At 46.5% G+C, this 19041-nt stretch overlaps 2 protein-coding genes across 7 annotated transcripts in view; both read left to right on the top strand.

Moving 5' to 3' along the window:
* The first annotated feature begins 573 nt into the window (after nucleotides 1-573).
* On the top strand, nucleotides 574-8097 carry Slc23a3 (solute carrier family 23 member 3). Of its 2 annotated transcripts, none has more exons than XM_013146171.3 (12): nucleotides 574-1349; nucleotides 1471-1628; nucleotides 1742-1839; nucleotides 2045-2118; nucleotides 2299-2480; nucleotides 2783-2906; nucleotides 3040-3154; nucleotides 4494-4747; nucleotides 5223-5328; nucleotides 5604-5771; nucleotides 7216-7311; nucleotides 7397-8097. In XM_013146171.3, the coding sequence occupies exons 1-12, from the start codon at nucleotides 1233-1235 to the stop codon at nucleotides 7687-7689; spliced, it is 1785 nt and encodes a 594-aa protein (XP_013001625.1). In that variant the 5' UTR covers nucleotides 574-1232; the 3' UTR covers nucleotides 7690-8097. The 2 variants fall into 2 exon arrangements, with proteins under 2 accessions (XP_013001625.1, XP_063101600.1); XM_063245530.1 differs by having other exon boundaries at nucleotides 1198-1349; nucleotides 1433-1628.
* Nucleotides 8098-8736: 639 nt separating this feature from the next.
* The window catches only part of Nhej1 (non-homologous end joining factor 1), an 82224-nt gene continuing 71919 nt past the window's right edge, over nucleotides 8737-19041 (top strand). Inside the window, exons 1-4 of one of the 5 annotated variants that reach the window (XM_063245574.1) lie at nucleotides 8778-8875; nucleotides 12386-12520; nucleotides 12726-12902; nucleotides 13548-13760. In XM_063245574.1, coding sequence (XP_063101644.1) covers nucleotides 12726-12902; nucleotides 13548-13760 — 390 coding nt within the window. In that variant the 5' untranslated portion in view covers nucleotides 8778-8875; nucleotides 12386-12520. The other 4 variants (XM_003464007.5, XM_063245576.1, XM_013146173.3 and 1 more) reach the window with 4 other exon arrangements.

The following is a 19041-nucleotide window of genomic DNA, read 5'->3' as shown; positions in this document are numbered from 1 at the left end:
ATCATCCACAGTAGGGGTGTCATTGCCCCCTGGAGGACATTTTGGAGATGTGTTGGCTGTTTTCTGTGGTCTCAAGGATTTGGGGGGATGCTGCTGGCTGGCATTTATTCAGTGTGGGCCCAATGCTAATCATCCTAAAATACTCAACACCTCCCTCACAGTGAAGGATTCTCAGGACAAATTTTGAATGACTAGCTGCTCTTGTATGTGAAAATCCTGTTTGTCTGAGCCTGGAATGACTTTTCATGTGCAAGTGTGAAACCATTTTTGCACTTTGAAAGACTGAGTTTTGTAGAAATGGTCTTTCACATAAATCTGTACTTTGTTTTGTTCTGTACTTTTTGAGGAGTTTGTTTCCTCCTTTTGGAAAATTGGATCACCAATGCCAGCCAGTACTGCTTGTTGCCAATAAAGTGCCATTTATCTTCTGCAGTTAAACATATGTGTATGGGGATTGGACTGTTGTCCTTTGGTTTATTTGCACCTAACTTTTCATTTATTGAATTAATGTGTCATAAGTTACCTGTATTTCTCCTTTACAGTGTGTAAGTATATCATGTGGTCATGGTCACTGTTACGCAGGGTCTGGGGTGTATTATTTGTGAGTTTCCTTTCAGAGTGGTCCAGGGGGCCTAAAAGACTTGAGAAGTGAGGACCTAATGAGCATAGTTCTAAATGCTGGTGGGAGGGAAAGTTTTTTTTTTTTTTTTTGTCTTTTTGAGACAGGGTCTCTATGCAGTTCAGGCTGGCCTTGAACTCTGTAGCCCAGGCTGGTCTCGAACTCGCAATGATCCTCCTGCTTCAGCCTCCTGAGTGCTGGGATTACAAGTGTGAGCCACCACACCCTGCTGGGAGGGAATGATTTACAAAATCTCCATGCTCTTTTGAGAGGCCTCTTCGCCATCCCTCTTACTTTGCAGAGCCTGGTCTAGGACCAGGGGATCTGAGTAAAGATTCGTGGGGGAGGGGTCCAGAACTCAGCTCCAGGTTAATGGCTGATGGAATTTGCACAGGAGCTGGGCAAAGGTGAAAGGGCCATATCCTGCCCCCAAACCTTCATCCCTCGCTCCGCTTCGTTAACACCTCCACTCCTTTCCCACTACGGGCAGCTAGCTTCACCCAAACTCTGACCTCTTACTCTCCCCACTTACCTCCAGCCTACAGCAGCCAAGAGAGGACAAAGGCAGGGCAGCACGAGCAGGTCTCCTCTGCATCCCATCCCCCTGCTATCTATGGGCTCCCCAGGCGTCCTGGCTCCCCTACCACCACGGCCCAGTCTCTCCTCCCATGCTTGGGCCTCTCGATGTGGGTCTCTCACCTGGGGACTCAGCTGTCTTCTGGCTCTGCAGGTAGGGTGCAGAGGTGCAGGAATTGGTGCTGGCTGAAGGGGGTGTTCGGGGGAGTTCCTGTGGCAGGAGTAACCTAGAAACAGGTATCATTGCCTGTTTCTCCCTGTTCTGCCACCTGCAGCATTTCCTGGTCCTGGCTTCCCTGCTCTGTGCCTTCCACCTGCTTCTGCTTTGCAGTCTTCCCCCAGGAGCGCCATCTTACTCCCCTGCTCAGCTCCTGGCCTCCAGCTTCTTTGCATGCGGTATGTCTACAGTCCTGCAAACCTGGACTGGCAGCAGGTGAGCGGAACTCCCCAGAGAGAGGGGCCAGGATCCCAGTGTGGAGGAGAAGCTTGGGGAGCCTTGCTGGCCCTCACATGTTTCCACACCTGCTGGGGCTGCTGTTCCTACAGGCTGCCTCTTATCCAGGCTCCATCCTTGGAGTTCATTATCCCCGCTCTGGTGCTGACCAGCCAGAAGCTGCCCATGGCCATCCAGACATCTGGAAATGGTGAATATAGAGAAGGGCAGGCAGAGGAGGGGCTGGGTGTTCAACATCTGAGTACAGGCAGATATGGGTGCAGGACTGAGGCTGGGCAGTGCTGGAACTGTCAGGTACTGTAGGCATCTTGAGGCCATGTCGGGCACCAGTCAGGATGGAGTGCAATGGTTCTCCATCCTGCTTACCTTCTCTCCATGCCCCAAACTCTTCCCAGCTTCCCTCACCATGCACCAGTGTAGGGGACCTGGCTGCCATGGCCTGGAGCTCTGGAACACTTCTCTCCGAGAGGCAAGTACCTGCATCTAGGGCAGTGCAGGCTCTGGGAGGCTCTTATTTCCCACACACAGAGACTGAGATGCTCTGGGGGAAGGAGCCAGGAGGTACTGTCCTTGGAATTTCTTAGGAAGTCTAACCTCAGATCAATTTAAGCAGAACATTTTCTCTCCATCCTCTCCTCTACCCTACCAGGTTTCTGGGGCAGTGGTGGTGTCCGGACTGCTGCAAGGCATGCTGGGACTGCTGGGGGCACCTGGCCGTGTGTTTGTCCACTGTGGACCCCTGGTGCTGGCCCCCAGCCTGTTTGTGGCAGGGCTCTCTGCCCACAGAGAGGTGGCCCAGTTGTGCTCTGCTCACTGGGGCCTGGCCGTTATGTACGTGAGTCCTTTGGGGGCATGGGATGTGCCCAGTGGAGTGTGCAACACCGGGCGGAGGGCAGAGCACTGGTCCTGTCAGATCCAGCTGCCATCTGGGCAGGGATAACACTTTCTAGATTGCGAATCCAAAGCTTTGCCTTGATTCACTCTCCTGACATTCACAATGTCTCTTGTTGTATCCACGGAGCCCCTTCCTAATCCTGCCATGTGGGAGGTGTCACCTCTGGGACCTCCCTCTACCACCGCCATTGGTCAAGACTCTGCTACCTCTTGGCCGGAACGCTCCATCTCTCTCCTAGGCTTATCCTGCTCATGGTGGTCTGTTCGCAGCACCTGGGCTCCCGCCGGGTACCCCTATGCCCTTGGAAGTCAGCCTCAACTTCTTCAGCTCACTTTCACACCCCTGCCTTCCGGTTCCTCTCGGTATGTGGGGGTCTGGGAGCTTGAGGTTAGAGCTCAGCCCCCTGCTTTAGGCTCTGCCCCACCAAGCCTGGCTCACAAGGTGCTGGGGTAGGGTGAGGCAAGAACGTGTTTCCATCTCGGTTCCGCCCCTCAGGTGCTGATCCCTGTGGCCTGTGTGTGGGTCACTGCTGTCCCTCTGGGTCTCAGCGCTGTCCCCCTGCAGCTAGCTGCTGCTGCTGAGGCACCATGGTTTTGGCTGCCTCACCCAGGTAGGTTTCCTTGCTCAAATCAAGGTATCTATTTCTTTGAGCTCAAGACTTAATGGGCTGGGTGTGGTGGCACATGCCTATAGTAACAGCATTTGGGAGGCTCAGGCAGGAGGATCATTGTGAGTTCAAGACCAGCCTGGGCTACAAAGTGAGCTCAAGGCCAGCATGAACTGCATAGCGAGATCCTGTCTCAAGGGGGGGAAAAAAGACAGTGGATTTAATGGATTTCATTTCTGAGTTAAGTCCCATGATTTCTCAAAGCACACAGGAAAGAGAAATTGCCAAGCTCAAGCTGAGGTACAATTCCAGTGCCTTATCACAGGTGTTTTATTGGAGTCAGTGTTCAGAGACAGATACTTATTATGCTCACTCCAAGGCCTCCATTTACATGTTTATGTTAGTGATCCCGGGCTGGGGATTTAGCTCAGCGGTTCAAGCACTTGCTTGGTAAGTGCAAACTCGTGAGTTTGATTCCTAGTACAAAAAACAAAAACAACAACAACAAAAAACCCCCACAAATGTTAGTGATCCCCGTGGGGTAGACTCTGTTGAAGGCATTGCATGTGAAATTTGCTCACTCATCTATTATTTGTTAGTTAATGAATTTTGGGGCATTGGGAATTGAATCTAGGACCTTTGTAGTGAGCTATATCCCTTTTAAAATTTTTTTTTCTTTTTTTTTTTTTAGACAGAGTCTTGCTAAGAGGTTAAGTTGCCTGGCTGGGCTAAAACTTGTGATCCTCCTTTCTCAGCCTCCCAGAGTGCTGGGCTTACAGAAATGTGCCAGCATGACCAGCCAGAAATTTATTCCTGATAAAGTAGTCATTGAGCTGAGATGTGAGAGATGAATAGCACTAACTGGACAGGAGGCAGGAGAGAAGAGCATTCTAGATGGAAAAACAGCACATGCAAAGGGTCTGTGGCAGCTGAAGGTACAGCAGGTCCATGGCCTAAAGACCAGTATTTGTAGAGGGAAGTAAGAGTGTGGCAGATAAACTGGAGAGAGAAGTAAAGGTCAGACCAAAGAAACTCACGTAGACATTGTTAAAAGAGTTAGGTCGGTCTTCAGTGAATCCAGTGATTTTGTCCCAAGACATTATCTTTAGATCCACTGGGGGCCTTTAGGATTCTTTTTTTTTTTTTTTGGTCTTTTTCATTTTTATCGGTACCGGAGATCGAACCCACGACCGCCTGCTTGCAAGGCAGGTGCTTATGCCGCTGAGCTAAACCCCCAGTCCTAGGATTCTTATAAAACAGCCACTGGGGGCAGAAGGAAGTGCAGAGTCAACCTCAACCTCATGCCAGACTCAACCTCAGGTGGCTCTTTCTCCCTCCCCAGGCGATTGGAACTGGCCCTTGTTGACACCCAGGGCTCTGGCTGCAGGCATTTCCATGGCCCTGGCAGCCTCTACCAGCTCCCTGGGCTGCTACGCCCTGTGCCATCAGCTGCTGCATTGGCCTCCCCCACCTGCACATGCCTGCAATCGAGGGCTGAGCCTGGAGGGGCTGGGCAGTGTGCTGGCTGGACTGCTGGGGAGCCCCCTGGGCACAGTGTCAAGCTTCCCTAATGTGGGCACAGTGAGCCTTTTCCAGGTACGTGGCCTGGGACTGGGTGGGGAACTGGATGGAGTTGCAGGGAAGGGATGGGAACTCACACTGCTTGGTGGCCAGCCATGGCCAACAGGCAGGCAGGTCACTCAATAGTCACACTTGGGGAGGCGCCCAGAAGAGGTGAGAAGGAGGCTAGGAAGACAGCAGGTCCCCAGAGCAGGCGCATCAGGTGCTCTGCCGAGGCTGGGGTTCCAGTAAAGAACAAGTCAGATGAAGTCCTGCTCTCTTGGGGACCTCACAGAGGGAAGAAAAGAAAAGAGAAATAATTTTAGAGCATGATTAAGTGCTGGTAAGAAAACAAACAGTGAGGCAGTGGCTGATTAAAGGAAGCACCTTTAGATAGAGTGGCCAGGATGCTTCTTAGAAGAACAGCATTTCAGTTGGGATCCAAGTGATGAGAAGCAGCAAAGGCCTGGAACGGTGCAGGGTGGTGGCTGTGCTTTCTGTCTTCACACAGGCTGGATCTCGGCGCGTGGCGCACTTAGTGGGGCTGCTCAGCTTGGCACTTGGCTTCTGCCCCGGGCTGGTGCAGCTCCTCACCACCATCCCACTGCCTGTGCTTGGTAAGTGCACAGATGGTGGGCCTGGGTTCTCTGCACCTCCATGCAGTGGGGTCCAGGTGGTTGGACTGGTACCCTTTCTCACTAAAAGACCTCCCCGGATGAAAGAATACACACATGGTCTGCTGGCCTCACTTTCTCAACCTGACATCGTGGCCTCTTGACTGGGCTTTTGGCAGAATCATTGGTGCCTGCATCACAGTCTGCCTTCTTTGCCTTCCCTGCAGTCCCTGTGCCATGCTGTACCCTACACCCTTGATTTCTCCTATCCGAGACAGGTGGGGTGCTGGGGGTGACCCAGGCTGTGGTTCTGTCTGCCGGCTTCTCCAGCTTCCATCTGACTGACATTGACTCTGGCCGCAATGTCTTCATTATGGGCTTCTCCATCTTCATGGCCCTGCTGCTGCCCAGGTGGCTTCGGGAAGCCCCAGTCCTCCTCAGCACAGGTGGGTGGGGAGGAAAGAAAAGAGGCGCTCAGTAGTGGGAAAGCAAGGGGTTGAGGCTTCAGGCTTTCCAGATTTTTGGACCCACATCCTTCTCTAAGTTTTAGTATAAATAGTACATCATTTGTTTAAAAAACTTTGAGTGCCGTTCTAGCTACTTGGAGTACAAAGGTGCTTCATAGGTATTAGAGTCTAGCAAAAGAGATGAAGTCTATAGGAAAACATAGCAACAGAGGAATTAGTAAGGAGCTGTGGTGTTCACTGGTAAGAGAAATGCCTTCTGTTTGAGGTGACCCAATAACACTGAACTGGCCCTTACCAGTAGTCAGGAGGCTGAGGCAGGAGGATCACCATGAGTTTGAGGCCTGGGCTACATAGTGAGTTCAGGGCCAGCTTGAACTGCATGGTAAGACCCTGTCTCAAAAAACCAAATAGATAAAAATAAATAAATGTTTAAAAAAATTAAAAGGTAAAATTAAAGATTTTTGTGAGAAGGTGGTTATTTTTGATGGATTATAAAAGATGGAAAAGTAGAAGTCATAGGATATCTCCAGAGAGCAGCAAATACCTCAGTTTGTCAAGAGCAGTTTTCAAATGGATGTGATTTTTGCTTCCATAGGAGATGTCCTGCTGTGTCTGAAGACATTGTTTTGGGTTACAAATAGGGAAGAAAGCCAGGCATGGTGTCACATGCTCATAATTACAGAACTCTAAGGCTGAGTGAGGTAGGAGGATTGCTGCAAGTTCGAGGCAAGCCTGAATTACATGGCAAAACCTTGTCTCAAAAACTGGCCCCCTGCAAAAAACAAAACAAAACAACAAACCAGGAGGGGAGGGAAGGGAGGAGTGTTACTGGAATTTAGTAAGTAAAGAGATGTTGCTAAATATCTTACAATGCACAGGACAGCCCCTTAGGACAAAGAGTTTCAAAACGTCAGTAGTACTGAGGTTGAGAGACTCCTGCTATGGCATAGAAGTTAAGAAGGGTTGGGCTTTTATTTTTTTATTTAGTGGTATTAAGGATTGAACTTAGAGCCTTCAGGCTAAAATACACCCCCATCTCTTTTTACTTAGTCTCATGGACTAAGTTGCCTGGTCTAGGCTTGAGTTTTGGATCCTTCTGTCTCAGGCTCTTAGAGGTTGTAGGTGTGTACCACCATGTCAGGCTAAATCAGTGATTTTAATATCAAACTTTCTAGAGAAAAGGAAACGAACGAAGTATATCAGGAAGACATGTGGGTGCTCAGAAGATAAGATGATGAATAGGAATCTCATGGGAATGGCTTGAGTGTGATGCAGAATAGTGGGACAAAGGAAAGGAAGACAGAATGACAACTCAGAAAGCTCTGTCCTTAGTCTGAGACTTGGGTTTAGATTTGGAAGGACAGACTTCCTGACTTCCGTTAGCCTCAGAGCTGCCTTTCTGCTTGGTCCCGACACCCTGTAGGCTGGAGCCCCTCGGATGTGTTACTTCGCTCACTGCTAGCACAGCCCATCTTTATGGCTGGACTCCTGAGTTTCCTCCTGGAGAACACAGTTTCTGGTAAGTTGAGGCCAGCTCCTAGCAGACTGGGGAGTGTCAGAAAGTCACACTCCCTGGGTTAGCCACTGACTGTCCTTTCTTGTAGGTTCATGGCTTGAGCGAGGCCTCAGTCAAGGACTGCCATCTTCTCTCCCTGCCCAAGAAGTTCAAAAGCCTCAGAAGTCCACGGAAAAGGCTGTGCAAGAGTATGGGCTTCCTGACCCTATCCAAAGCCTGTGTTCCCGCATCCCCCAGCCCCTCCGTTGCTTCTGCCCAATGCCCGAAGACCCTGTGGATTTAGAAGCAGGACCCTCTGAGCCAGGAGAGACAGCAGACTTATTGCCTGGCTCTGGGGAGCCCTGCCTTGCCGCTAGCACAGAAGGGCTTAGGTCCTTGTAATTACCAGGAGTCTTATTTCTGCCCTGTTAGTTTAGCCCTAATTTGCAGCTTGCTGGAGAGTCAGTGCCCTGGCTCTACTTTGTCCTGGAGAGAGGGGTGTATATAACTTCTGTATATGTGTGTGTACACACCATTGGCCCACTTAGAGACCCCATTCCCAACAGGACTGGGTCATCTTTCCTCCCACACAGCAGGGGACATGGTTTAGTGGTCACGAATGAATGAATGAAGTTTTTCCTGGAAACTATCAGTGCCACTTGACCTAGCATTCACTTAACAAATATTTATTTATATGGGTATGACAGGGTCCCTATCCTCATCAGCCACTTAGGATTTAAAAAGACCTTTGTAATAAGTAAAATGCACCACAGAAGGCACTGTGTAATAAAGATGGAAATTATGCCATGAGAGCTGAGGAAGAAGCGATTCATTTTGATAGGGGAAAGTGGGAAATGCTTTATGTTTTTGTTGTTGTTACCGGGGATCAAACTTATGACCTCGCACTTGCCAGGTAAGCGCAGGGCTAAATCCGGAGTTCCTGGAAATGCTTTATGAAAGTCACAACACTGAGGATAGCCTTGACAAGGGAGAATTTGGGTTTTTGTAAAATGGATGGGGAGAAATTTTTTAGGCTCAGAGATCCAGCTTGAGAAAAATCATGAGTTGTGTAAACTACAAGGAGTAGGGGGGGTTCTGAGTCTCAGCAGTGAGACATCGTAAGAATGGAGGCACAAGGAGGGAGAAATAGGTGCGAGTCTAGAGGTAGTGAGGATCCTAGACATTATACAGGGAAACTCAATCCTTTCACTGAAAAGGCTAGACCCTTAGAGGAGGAGAGAGAAGTCACTTGAATTTGACAAACTCTAACCCGGGTAAGTCTGTTCAACATCTCGTCCGTCTACCTCCTTTGCTAGGTGTCTCCGGGAAGCGCCTCTCCTGTTGAGCTTCCCTGTGAGCCCGCGCACCTCTTCTAGCTCACAGGGGAGTGCAGCTCCCCAACTCTGCTTGCGCAGTGATTTCCAGCAGCTCTGTGGTTCCTGAAGCTCCGCCCACACCCGGCCTGGACCCCGCCCCCCGCAGCTCAAGGCTCCGCCCCGTGGGGGGAGATTGGCCTGTATTCTAGGCTTCTCAGTTTGAGCACGTGGGCCTGCTGCGAGGAGGGTGGGGATTTTCTTGGCTGCTGACGGTAGGTGGGTCAGGCTTGTATGGGGTCAGGACCAGGGCCGGGCTGAGCACCGAGGAGTTGTGCGTAGCCGGTGGGTCGGGCCGGCGCGGATATTTCCTCCCAGAAGGGACCGCGCGCTACTGGGGTTTGTGGGGCCGACCGACCTCGGGAGGGGGCGGGGCCGCGCGTGCGCAGTCCGCTTCTGGAGCCTGCGAGGCGCGCGGGCTTCAGTGGGACTTTTCTTGGGTGCATAGCTCGTGGTGGTGGTCGTCTTTGTTACACCTCAGCTGCCTCTTGGTGCGGCCAATGCTGTAGAAGTGAAAAGGCGGACGGCGAGGCTTTTCTAGGGAAGGCAGATGGAAACTGGACGCTGGGCGCGGCTCCGGTGTCCGTGTACTGTGGTAGTGGACCGAAGCTTCGTTTCCGTCCAGGCGTGGCCCATCCTGGACGGTGTCTAGGGCTTTGCTGCCCTCTTCAGGGGTTGGGGAACAGCCACAAGAGGCGGAGCGGTAGCTCTTGGTGCAAATACCATTTCTCGGGGAACTCCATGCCTGCTGTTGCCCTTCGCGTGCCGGTTTTTCAGGAATCCTAGAACTTGGCGCATGTGGTTAACGTGAATGGTAAAGGCAGTCTTGAACGCAAAAAGTGAAATTTAAAGGCCTCAGATTTAGAACGGACTTTAGAAGTCAGAACGGGGTGGAAGCAACCAGCCTGGGTCTGGTGCTGAATTTTGCAGACGGTTATCGCGGTACTGGCGATTGAACCCAGGACATTTGCGTTCTTATTTTGAAACAAGGTCTTTTTTTTTTTTTTTTTTTAAAGCCAGTCAAATTTAGCAGTGTGTGGGGGGTTGGTATACCAACTTTAGGGACACTAATGTTAATAAGTTCTGATAAAAACAAGGTCTTTCAAAGTCACCAAGTTGCCCAATCTTGGTTTGAATTTGGAATCTTCTGCCTTAGCCTCCCAGAATACTGCGATTACAGGTGTCAGCCACAACCCTCGGCCTTTTGGAACTTTTCATACCATTTTCCTCTGGCAAAAGTTTCAACTACTCTCTTCCCCTAAATGAAAGCCATCAGTTTGAGGATTCTAACCTTTAATACTTTCCCAAAAGAGGGGCTAGGATAAACCTCTCAGGGCACCCTGGAGAGCGCCTTTGAGGGAAATGAAAGGGTTTGGCAGCTTCATTTACTGTGTGATCTTTGGCAGTGAGGAGCTTTTGTCTAGGGAAGACTAGTCTAGCTGCCACTTCCACCGTGTAGGAACAGTGTGTGTGAAATGTAACGGAAATGCCATCCCCAAACCAAGGTTTGGAGGCAGCAGCAAGTGACAACCAGCACGGTGTCACTTAAGATGGAGCTGTTTCTCCTTGTATGGATTCCAGAGCAAGTGAACGTACTAGTTGCACAGTGCAAAACTATTTAATCGCTCCACTTGGGGAGAATGGGAATTATTTTACCAGAGTCATAACCTGCCTACGTATGAGCAGAAACACATCCCATAGATCTGCATAAAGTTGTTTTTAGTTGCCAAAGGAAGACAGTAAAAGGGAGAACTGTCAGTATGGGCGCACATAGAGTATGTGATGCAAACTAAGACAGTTGTATCACTGGACGATACAGTCTGTGGGATGACTCTTGTCTATGCAGTGTTCTTATTGGCTGAAATACCGTCATGCTGCACATCTTTGTGTGTATTTCAGCTGTCTAGTCACAAGTCAGTAGTCACTAATTACAAAATATCAGAAGGCCACACCTTCAAAACTAGGTTATAGTTGGAAGAACAATAGTTTAGACTGATTTAGAAATGATTGCATTAATCAGACTTAATTTCATTATCTTTATATCCTAAATTTTCACCTTTTGGTACTTTGCTTCATTTTTGTGTATTGACGAAAATAATGAAAGAAATTATATGTTATTGTTTTTAACCCACAGGAAAAATAATCCAATTGTCAAGCAGCCCTAGTTACTGAATATTTATTAGGTTAAAACTGCTAGGGTAGCAGTTCAAGCAGAAAATTTTCCAGAAGTTTCTAGCTGCATAGAGGACATGTTATCATTGGTGGCTGTGCCCTGAGGTGGGGACATGAAGGATAAAAGTTAATTCTCTTCCTCTTTATGTGTTGTACTTTATGTTTATGACTTTTTGGTCATTTGCTGAAAGAGGATTTGGGTTTTCATTTGCTTCTGGCTGCAGAATTTACTAGCTTGTGTGTGTGTGTGTGTGTGTGTGTGTGTGTGTGTGATTCATCCTTTTAAGAATTTGGTGGGGCTGGAGACTTAGCTTAGTGGTATAAGTGCTTTCCTGGCAAGCTCAAGATTGAGAGTTCGCTCTCTCCTCCCACTGTACTTACCCCCAAAGAGAAAAGAAAAACAGAAATTAGTGAAAACTGGATGTGGTGGCACACACCTGTAATCCTAGCCCCCTGGAAGGCTGAGGCAGGAGAATCACCATGAGTTTGAGGCCAGACTGGGTTACATAACAAGTCCAAGACCAGCCTGGATTGCATAGCAAGACCCTGGTTTTTTGTTTATTTGTTTGTTTTGGAAGACCCTGTTTTTAAAAAATAAAACCAGGGCTGGAGATTTAGCTCAGTGGCATACACGCCTGTCTGGTGAGTGCCAAACCAAAAGATCAGCAGGAAAAAAAAAAAAACCTAGACAAAACAAAACAAAAGAATTTGGTGACAGCCATGAATCTCTGATGTATATGCATATATGCACAAAACTTTTCTCTTCCCTTCCCTTCCCTTCTCTTCCCTTCCCTTCCCTTCCCTTCTGGTCCTTTCCTTTCTCCTTCCTTCCTTTCCTGGGGATTGAACTCAGGGCCTTTATTGAACTACAGCTATAGCTATTTTGTTGTTATTGTTTTTTGAGACACTATCTCTTATGTAGTTTGGGCTGGCCTTGAACTCAGTATGTATACCAGACTGGCCTCTAACTTACAGAAATCTACTTGCCTCAGCCTTCCAAGTGCTGGGATTACAGGTGTGTGCCACCATGATATCCACAACCATTGTTATTTTATAATTTGAGACAGGGTCTTGCTAAATTGCCCCGGCTGGGTTCAAACTCTCAATCCTCCTACTTTAGACTGTCAGAGAGCTGGGATTATAGGTGTGCACCACCGTGCCTGGTGAAATATATATATATATATATATATATATATATACATACATATACACATATATATATATACGTATATATATTCATATATATATTCTATTTTCTCCTTTCCTCCCTCTCCTCCCCTCCCTTTCCTTTCCCTCATTACTAGAGGTTAAATGGTTAAATCCAGGGTATTAACACTAATCTATATCACCAGCTCTTTTATCTTTTATTTTGAGATGTAGTCTAAATTGCCTGGGCTAGGCTCAAATTTCTGATCCTTTTGTTTCAGCCTCCCAGAGTACTGGGATGCACCTCCATGTGCGCAGCCAAAAAAGAGATACTTTATTATTTTTGTTTGTTTGTTTGTTTTGTCTTTTTTTCCTCTCTCTGTTTTTGTTTTTGTTTTTTGAGACAGGGTTTTGATGTGTGGTTTACGCTGGCCTTGAGCTCACTTTGTAGCCCACGCTGGTATCAAACTTGCAACAATCCTCCTGCCTCAGCCTGCCAAGTGCTGGGATTACAGACCTGTGCCAACACACTAGGCTAAGAGGTATTTTATTTTCTTTTAATGTGGAAAAAACATGAGTGGCCAGTATTGGTGCTCCACTGGTTTGAAAAAGGGGAGACTCTGACTCCATACTTTCTGTATTATCAAGGAGAATTTTCACAAGACCTTAGCCATAGGGTTGTCTGTGTGATGCCCTCCCAAGCCTGTTGTCCTGGAGACACTTTGCTGAATTAGACTTTTCCTGCAGATGGAGGAACTAGAACAAGGCCTGTTGGTGCAGCCATGGGCATGGCTGCAGCTCCCTGAGAACTCCCTCCTGGCCAAGGCTTATGTCACCAAGCAGGGCTATGCCTTGCTGCTTTCAGATCTTCAACAGGTGTGGCACGAACGGATGGATACTGGTGAGGTGAGCCAGCGAGCCAAGGTAAGTGTGAGAAGAAGCAGTGCTGTGGGGTGGGGTGGGGTAGGATTCTTTCTGAGCAAGGGCCAGAGGCATTGACATCAACCAGCTTGATTGCCTGCAAGTTGGCAAGGAAAGATTGGATTGGACTGGCACAATTCCACTTAACAACCTGAATTCCAAAATGTTACAAAATGGAAAATTTTTAAGACTTAGCACTCAAAAAGTTTCAAATTTTGGAGCATTCAGGTTTTAGATTTTGGGAATAGGATTGATCGGCTGGTACAATCTATGCATATATTCCAAAATCCAGAAAACTCTGAAATCCAAAGCACTTTTGGTCCCAAGTGTTTCAGATAGGGGATATTCAGCCTGTCAAGTCTTACACTTCTACTTGCAGACCTAGGATCTTTTCCAGTGTATGTGTGACAAAGCATAATGTGAGCTTTATTACTTACTTATACAGACCTTCTGTAAATTGATCTTGCCAAGATAGAATTGTGAAGTACGTCAGTTATCTATCTTTGTGATTCCTTCTTTCCTGTTCTGATGTTTTTCTCTGCCTCTTGTCCTTTCATGTCCACATTAACCAGGGCCTTTCTTTGTTGTTGCTCGCCAGCAGTCAGTTTCTTTTAGCACCCTCATTGTGTACAAATGCTCTCTCTTTAGGAGCTGAACAAGCGCCTGACCGCACCCTCTGCAGCTTTCCTCTCTCATTTGGATAATCTGCTTCGTCCTTTGTTGAAAGATGGTATCCAGCCTGACGAAGCTGCCTTCTCCTGTGAGCGTGTGGCAGAGGCACTGATCCTCCGGGTGCGGAGCGAGCTCTCCGGTCTCCCCTTCTATTGGCACTTCCACTGCAGCCTGGCTAGTCCTTCCGTGGTAAGTGCAGTTCAGAGAGAGGGCAGAATTGCTGCTTGAGAAGAAGCCTATTTGCAGTTGTTCTCCAATGAGAAAACTGTCCTTGACTATGCAGGATACAAAAGGATTCTTGACTGGTATATCCTTTCTTTGCAAAGGCACAGAGTTTGAATCTACATACTTTGTTAGATGACTCTATTCATTAATTTATTTACTGACATTTATGAAGCATCAGCCATATGCTAATTTTTGGGCATCCTGACATGAAATAATGTGGTCTCTTCCTGGAGTTTATAACCTAGTAAGGTGGCATATGGGAAATTCTGATTTAGTGTGCTAAGTTCCTTCACTGAGGAAGGCCCATGCCGGCTAGAGGAACAGAGAAAACCTCTGAATAGTTTCTCTCTTTCTTTCTTTCTTTTTTGTTTTTGAGACAGTCTCATCACATAGCCCAGGTTGATCTCAAACCTACCATCTTCCTGCCTCAGCCTTCCAAGTGCTGGAATTACAGGCATATAGTACCATGCATGGCTTGAGGAGAGAATTTCTGAGCTAAGTTTTGACAATGAGTAGAAATTAGTTGGGAGAAAATAAAGAGAAGAATCATTGTAGGCAACAAGCTTGGAGGTGTGTAAGTATAGGACAAATTCAGAAACTTCACTACAGAACAGGTAGGAAGACATGAGCTATGAGGTAGGAGGTGGCCAGGTCATGAAGGATTCAGTGAATTTGGATTTTATCTCACAAGCAATAGAGATTCACTGAAAAATTTAAAGCAGGGGTTTAACGTGATCCAATTTGTGTTTCTCAAAAACACTGGGGAAAAAAAAAACAGGGAGAAAAGAACATGGTAGCAGCAGGAGGCAGGGATGTGTGCCAGTGACTCTAAGCATTGTCCCATCTTGTGGTCCTTGTGACTTTCCTGCAAGGTGTTTATTACTATCATCATTTTTCCAAGCAAAGTGACATTGAAGGTAGCTTTGTCCAAAGTCATCTTGTTTATAAATGAATGAGCTGAATTCGAGCTCTGGCTTGGTCTAGTCTGAAAGCCCATGCTCAGGGATTAGGAGGATCATGTCTTGTACTGACTTATAGCTTTAGTGCCCAGGTGCTTTTATGAGAACCGAAGAGTGGGAACTGTGAAATAGTTTCAGGATGTAGCGCTTAGAGGCCAGAAGTCTCTGTGGGAGCCTAGGGGTCCGGATTTATCAGCAGACAGGGCTATAGAAAGTGACCATCTTTTCCAAGATCCTGTCTTCAGGTCCTTTGGCATCTCTGCATGAAACAAAGAATGGGACAGAGGACCTGTAGAGAAACTATTTGCTGGTGCTTATTTTTATCTGAAACCTCATGGAGGTAGATTAGAATGCTGAGGGAACTACTGCTCATTCATTCTGAACTCCTAAGGCCTGTCCCCAGTGCCTGGCATAGAGTCGTTTGTTAATTTTAATTGATTTAATTTGTCATAAAATCTTTCATCCTGCTTTTTTTTTCATTTTGCTTTTGATAGAGAATTTCACTCTAAATCCCTAGGACTCTTTCTAAGTGACACTAGGGGGCACTATTCCCCTAGTAATGTTTATTCTAAGCTGCACACCTTGGGCAGCTTTTGGGAATCCCTGGTAGTGGAGAGTCTCATTTTACAGCACACAGCTGTAGAAATTCCAAATACTGTGACTGCAGAGGCATCTCTCAATGAAATCTAAAATTTCTTCTTTGAAAAGAATAATAGTGTGCTGAGAGTGTCTTAAGCATAGAGTACTTGGCTAGTATGTGTCAGGTCCTGGGTTTGATCTCCAGCACTGAAAAGAGAAATATAGTAGAGAGTACTTGTATAATAATATTTTTCATAAAATAATGTTTTGTATTTACTTATTTTTTTTGGAGCAGGGCCTCTTTATGCAATTCAGGCTGGGCTTAAACTAATTCTCTTGCCTCAGCCTCCCGAATACTGGGATTACAGGCGTGCACCACCATTCCTGGCTGTATAATAAGTTACAGTTGAAGAGCAGTGTAAAGTAAGACTCGCTGCTCTGCTGCATTCTTCTAAGTGAGGAGCTATCATAAGGCAAGTTGCAGAAGTATTTAGAGAAGGATGAGTCTTGATTGGCCATGGGAAGGCAATGGCTTTGAAAGTTACTGTCCTTTGAATGAAAATAAAATACTTATCATTAAAAAAGGAAGACTGTCATGCTAGGGAAACCCCAAAGCCAAGGAAGCTTTGTGGGAAAAAGTTAGAGCCCTGAACACTGGGGAGGATGTAGGCGGATACTATTTCAGCTTGTGTATGTGTCTGTGAAATCACACTGTTATAATTTTTGTTTGTTTCTCATTCTTGTCATAGTTTTCATTACTTTTTTTTTCTGAATGGGCAATTCCTGCCAAAGGCAAACATTTCAGACAGCATTTAAAGGTATACAGTGAAAAAACCAGATCTTTTTGTTTGCTTCTGTAGTCTCTCATTTTCCTTCTCTAGAGCAACTGTAATACCTGCTTTGTGTGGCTTCTTAAAACAAGTTATGTACAGGGTGTGTCTATGTGTGAGTTAGGAGGCTGGGCTTGGTGGCACATGCCTGTATTCCCAGCTCTTGGGAAGCTGAGCCAGGAGGATCGCTGTGAATTTGAAGCCAGCCTGGGCTACAAAGTGAGTTCAAGACCAGCCTGAACTACATAGTGAAACCCTGTCTCAAAAAGACCAAAAAAAAAAAAAAAAAAGTGACTTAGGCATAAACTCAAACAATCAAACACATATCTACATATACATACCTAGTTTTACATATGGTCTCATGTTGTACCCACTGCCCTGTGCCTTGTCTTTTCTACTTATAGAGTTTAGAGATCATTCATATCAATATATTCACAAGACCTACGTTAACATCTTTAGTAGCAACATGGTATTTTATGTAATGGTTGTATTAATATGTATTAATTGTTCTCCTTTGTGTGCTAAATAGTAATTACCCTGGTGTTCACTTCTATGTGTAAAAGTGGGGATAAATTCCTGGAAGTTAACATCGAGGGCAAGAAATGTTTGTGTCTTTAATGTGTTCACTTTGTCCCACATTATCTTTTGGAGACATTCGCAGTTAACTCTATATGGGTTAATAGGAAAATATGTGCTTCCCCACAGCTTCTACCACATAGTGTATGCATATTCTGAGTTTAATGGTTAAGTCTCTGCATGATATTAAGAGATGTATAAGGTTTTGAGTCTCTGGGTCTCTGCTCTTTTTGTTTGCCTATTTTTGAGAAGGGTTTGGTTACACTATGTAGTCCAGGCTGGCTTTGACCTCACTGTGTATAGCACAGGCTGGCCCTAGATTTCGTGATCCTTTCAAGTGCTGGGAAGTAGGAGTCTCTGTTTGATACCTCTGAGCCCATTTTGACTTCTCTTCATCTATTCTTCCTTCCTATTGTCCGATCTTTCTAAGTATCTACTATAATTTTTGATTTTCCATGTTTTGACTTTCAAATTTGTCACTCTGTTGGCTTATTTTTTTTTGTCTTTTTGAGACAGGGTCTCGCTATGCAGTTCAGGCTGGCCTTGAGCTCACTTTGTAGGCCAGGCTGGTCTCGAACTAGCAACAATCCTCCTGCCTCAGCCTTCTGAGTGCTGGGAATTACAGGCGTGAGCCACCACGCCCGGCTTTGTTGGCTGCTTTTTGATATCTAGGAATTACATCCCAGATTCCTCAGTGGTAGAATGATCTCAGGCTTGGAACTGGCAGACCTGATTTTGTAATTAGCCCCACTACTTTGAGACTTTTACTGCCTTGGATACCTATGGAAGCTTTACAATTCAGTCTCTTCACCTGTGAAATGGAGATACCACTTACAACCTTACTATGGACTTACAAGGATTAAATAAGGGTATTTGTAACATTATAATTATAGTGGAATTGCAACCTTCCAGCTCCCTGTTATTTCTTTTTGAAAGAGAAAAGGTCCTTGAGAGTGGTTGGGGTGAAGCCCTTTTCATATCAAGGTGCTTCCAGAGCCAGGACTAAATCTGTTGCTTAATCGCAGCCCATTCTCCTGTTCCACTGCGTCAGTCGATATAATTCATCTGGGGATCTATAACTGCTGTTCTGTCTCCTGCCAAAGATGTGAACATTTCTATGGGAAATCAGAAGATTTGGGGGGAAGCTGTGTTTTCTTTGGAAAAGACTGAAAGTGCTGCTGCTTTATCCGCAGTACTTTCTGACCCCTGTAACCGTTGTGGCTCTTTGAGGATCAGGGTCTCAGAGCACATATTAATTGCTCAGTAGGTGTGGGTCAAACTGACTTGGGGACTGTGTTGCATCTTTTGCTAGCTGTCCTGGGGACCTGCTGCCCTAGAACTCTCTCGGGATAGTACAAGGTTGGGATATGCTGTGTGACAGAAAGAAGTGGCAAGAAGCTACTCCTGGACTCCATTTCAGGGTTTCTACTGTGTGCCAGCACCCTGTGTTTCTTGGGTCCTGGTGCTGGTACAAAAGTTGCTGGCGCCAGCCCCATCTCTCAGCCCACCTCCTCCTATCCAGTCTTTTCTAGATAAATGTGATAAAAAGTCTTTTCCTTTCCTGATCCTGATCCAGATGAGTGTGGCTTCCACACCTTATGGGACATTTCAGTCCCTTCCTTCAAATCCCTTGGGGTGTCTTGGCACCTTTTTTGATCTAGGGCAGGGGTTGGCGTACTGTGGCCAGCGGGCCACATCTGGCTCACTGCCTGTTTTTGTAAAGTTGTGTTGGAACACAGCCACCTCACTTGTTTACATATTGTCTGTGGCTGCCTTCGCGTGCCACAAGAGCAACATTGAGTAGTTGCAGCGGGGACTATATGGGTCACAGAGCTGAAAATATTGACTTTCTGACTCGTTCTGAAGACAGCCTGCTGATGCTCATCTAGGGCTTTTCTTAGTGTCTGCTTTAGTTCATCTCCTTGGGGGAAGGGAAAAGAGCTCTGATAACATCCCCTAGCCATAGACAGGCTGTTGATTTTAGTTCTTTTCTTTGTGAGGCTAATGAGTACATTACATGGGTGAATGAAATGATTATCCATTGTCTGATAGCATTGCCCTGGCTGCTCTGTAGTGTGGCTCTCCTTGTAATTCTTTTTTTTTTTTTTTTAAGTTTTTTTTCTTATCAGTACCGGGGATCGAACTCGAGACCACCTGCCTGCAGGGCAGGTGGTTACACCGCTGAGCTAAATCTCCAGCCCCTCTCCTTGTATTCTTAATGCTTGTTAAAAGTAAGGTTTGTATGGGGCCTGCTTTATTTCTTCCTAGGCTACTCTCTTGGTAACTGGCTTGGTCCTATTG

This window comes from Cavia porcellus, unplaced genomic scaffold, assembly GCF_034190915.1.
Source record: "Cavia porcellus strain 051 isolate PalLab524CR breed Dunkin Hartley unplaced genomic scaffold, mCavPor4.1 scaffold_1, whole genome shotgun sequence".
Taxonomy (NCBI): Eukaryota; Metazoa; Chordata; class Mammalia; order Rodentia; family Caviidae; genus Cavia; species Cavia porcellus.
This window is presented reverse-complemented; position numbering and strand designations above follow the sequence as displayed.

Coding starts and splice junctions, on each gene's coding strand:
- Slc23a3 (XM_013146171.3), top strand. CDS start 1,233: ATGGGCTCCCCAGGCGTCCTGGCTCCCCTACCACCACGGCCCAGTCTC. Junction 2,119..2,298: donor GGAACACTTCTCTCCGAGAG/GCAAGTACCTGC, acceptor CTACCCTACCAG/GTTTCTGGGGCAGTGGTGGT. Junction 5,329..5,603: donor CATCCCACTGCCTGTGCTTG/GTAAGTGCACAG, acceptor TATCCGAGACAG/GTGGGGTGCTGGGGGTGACC.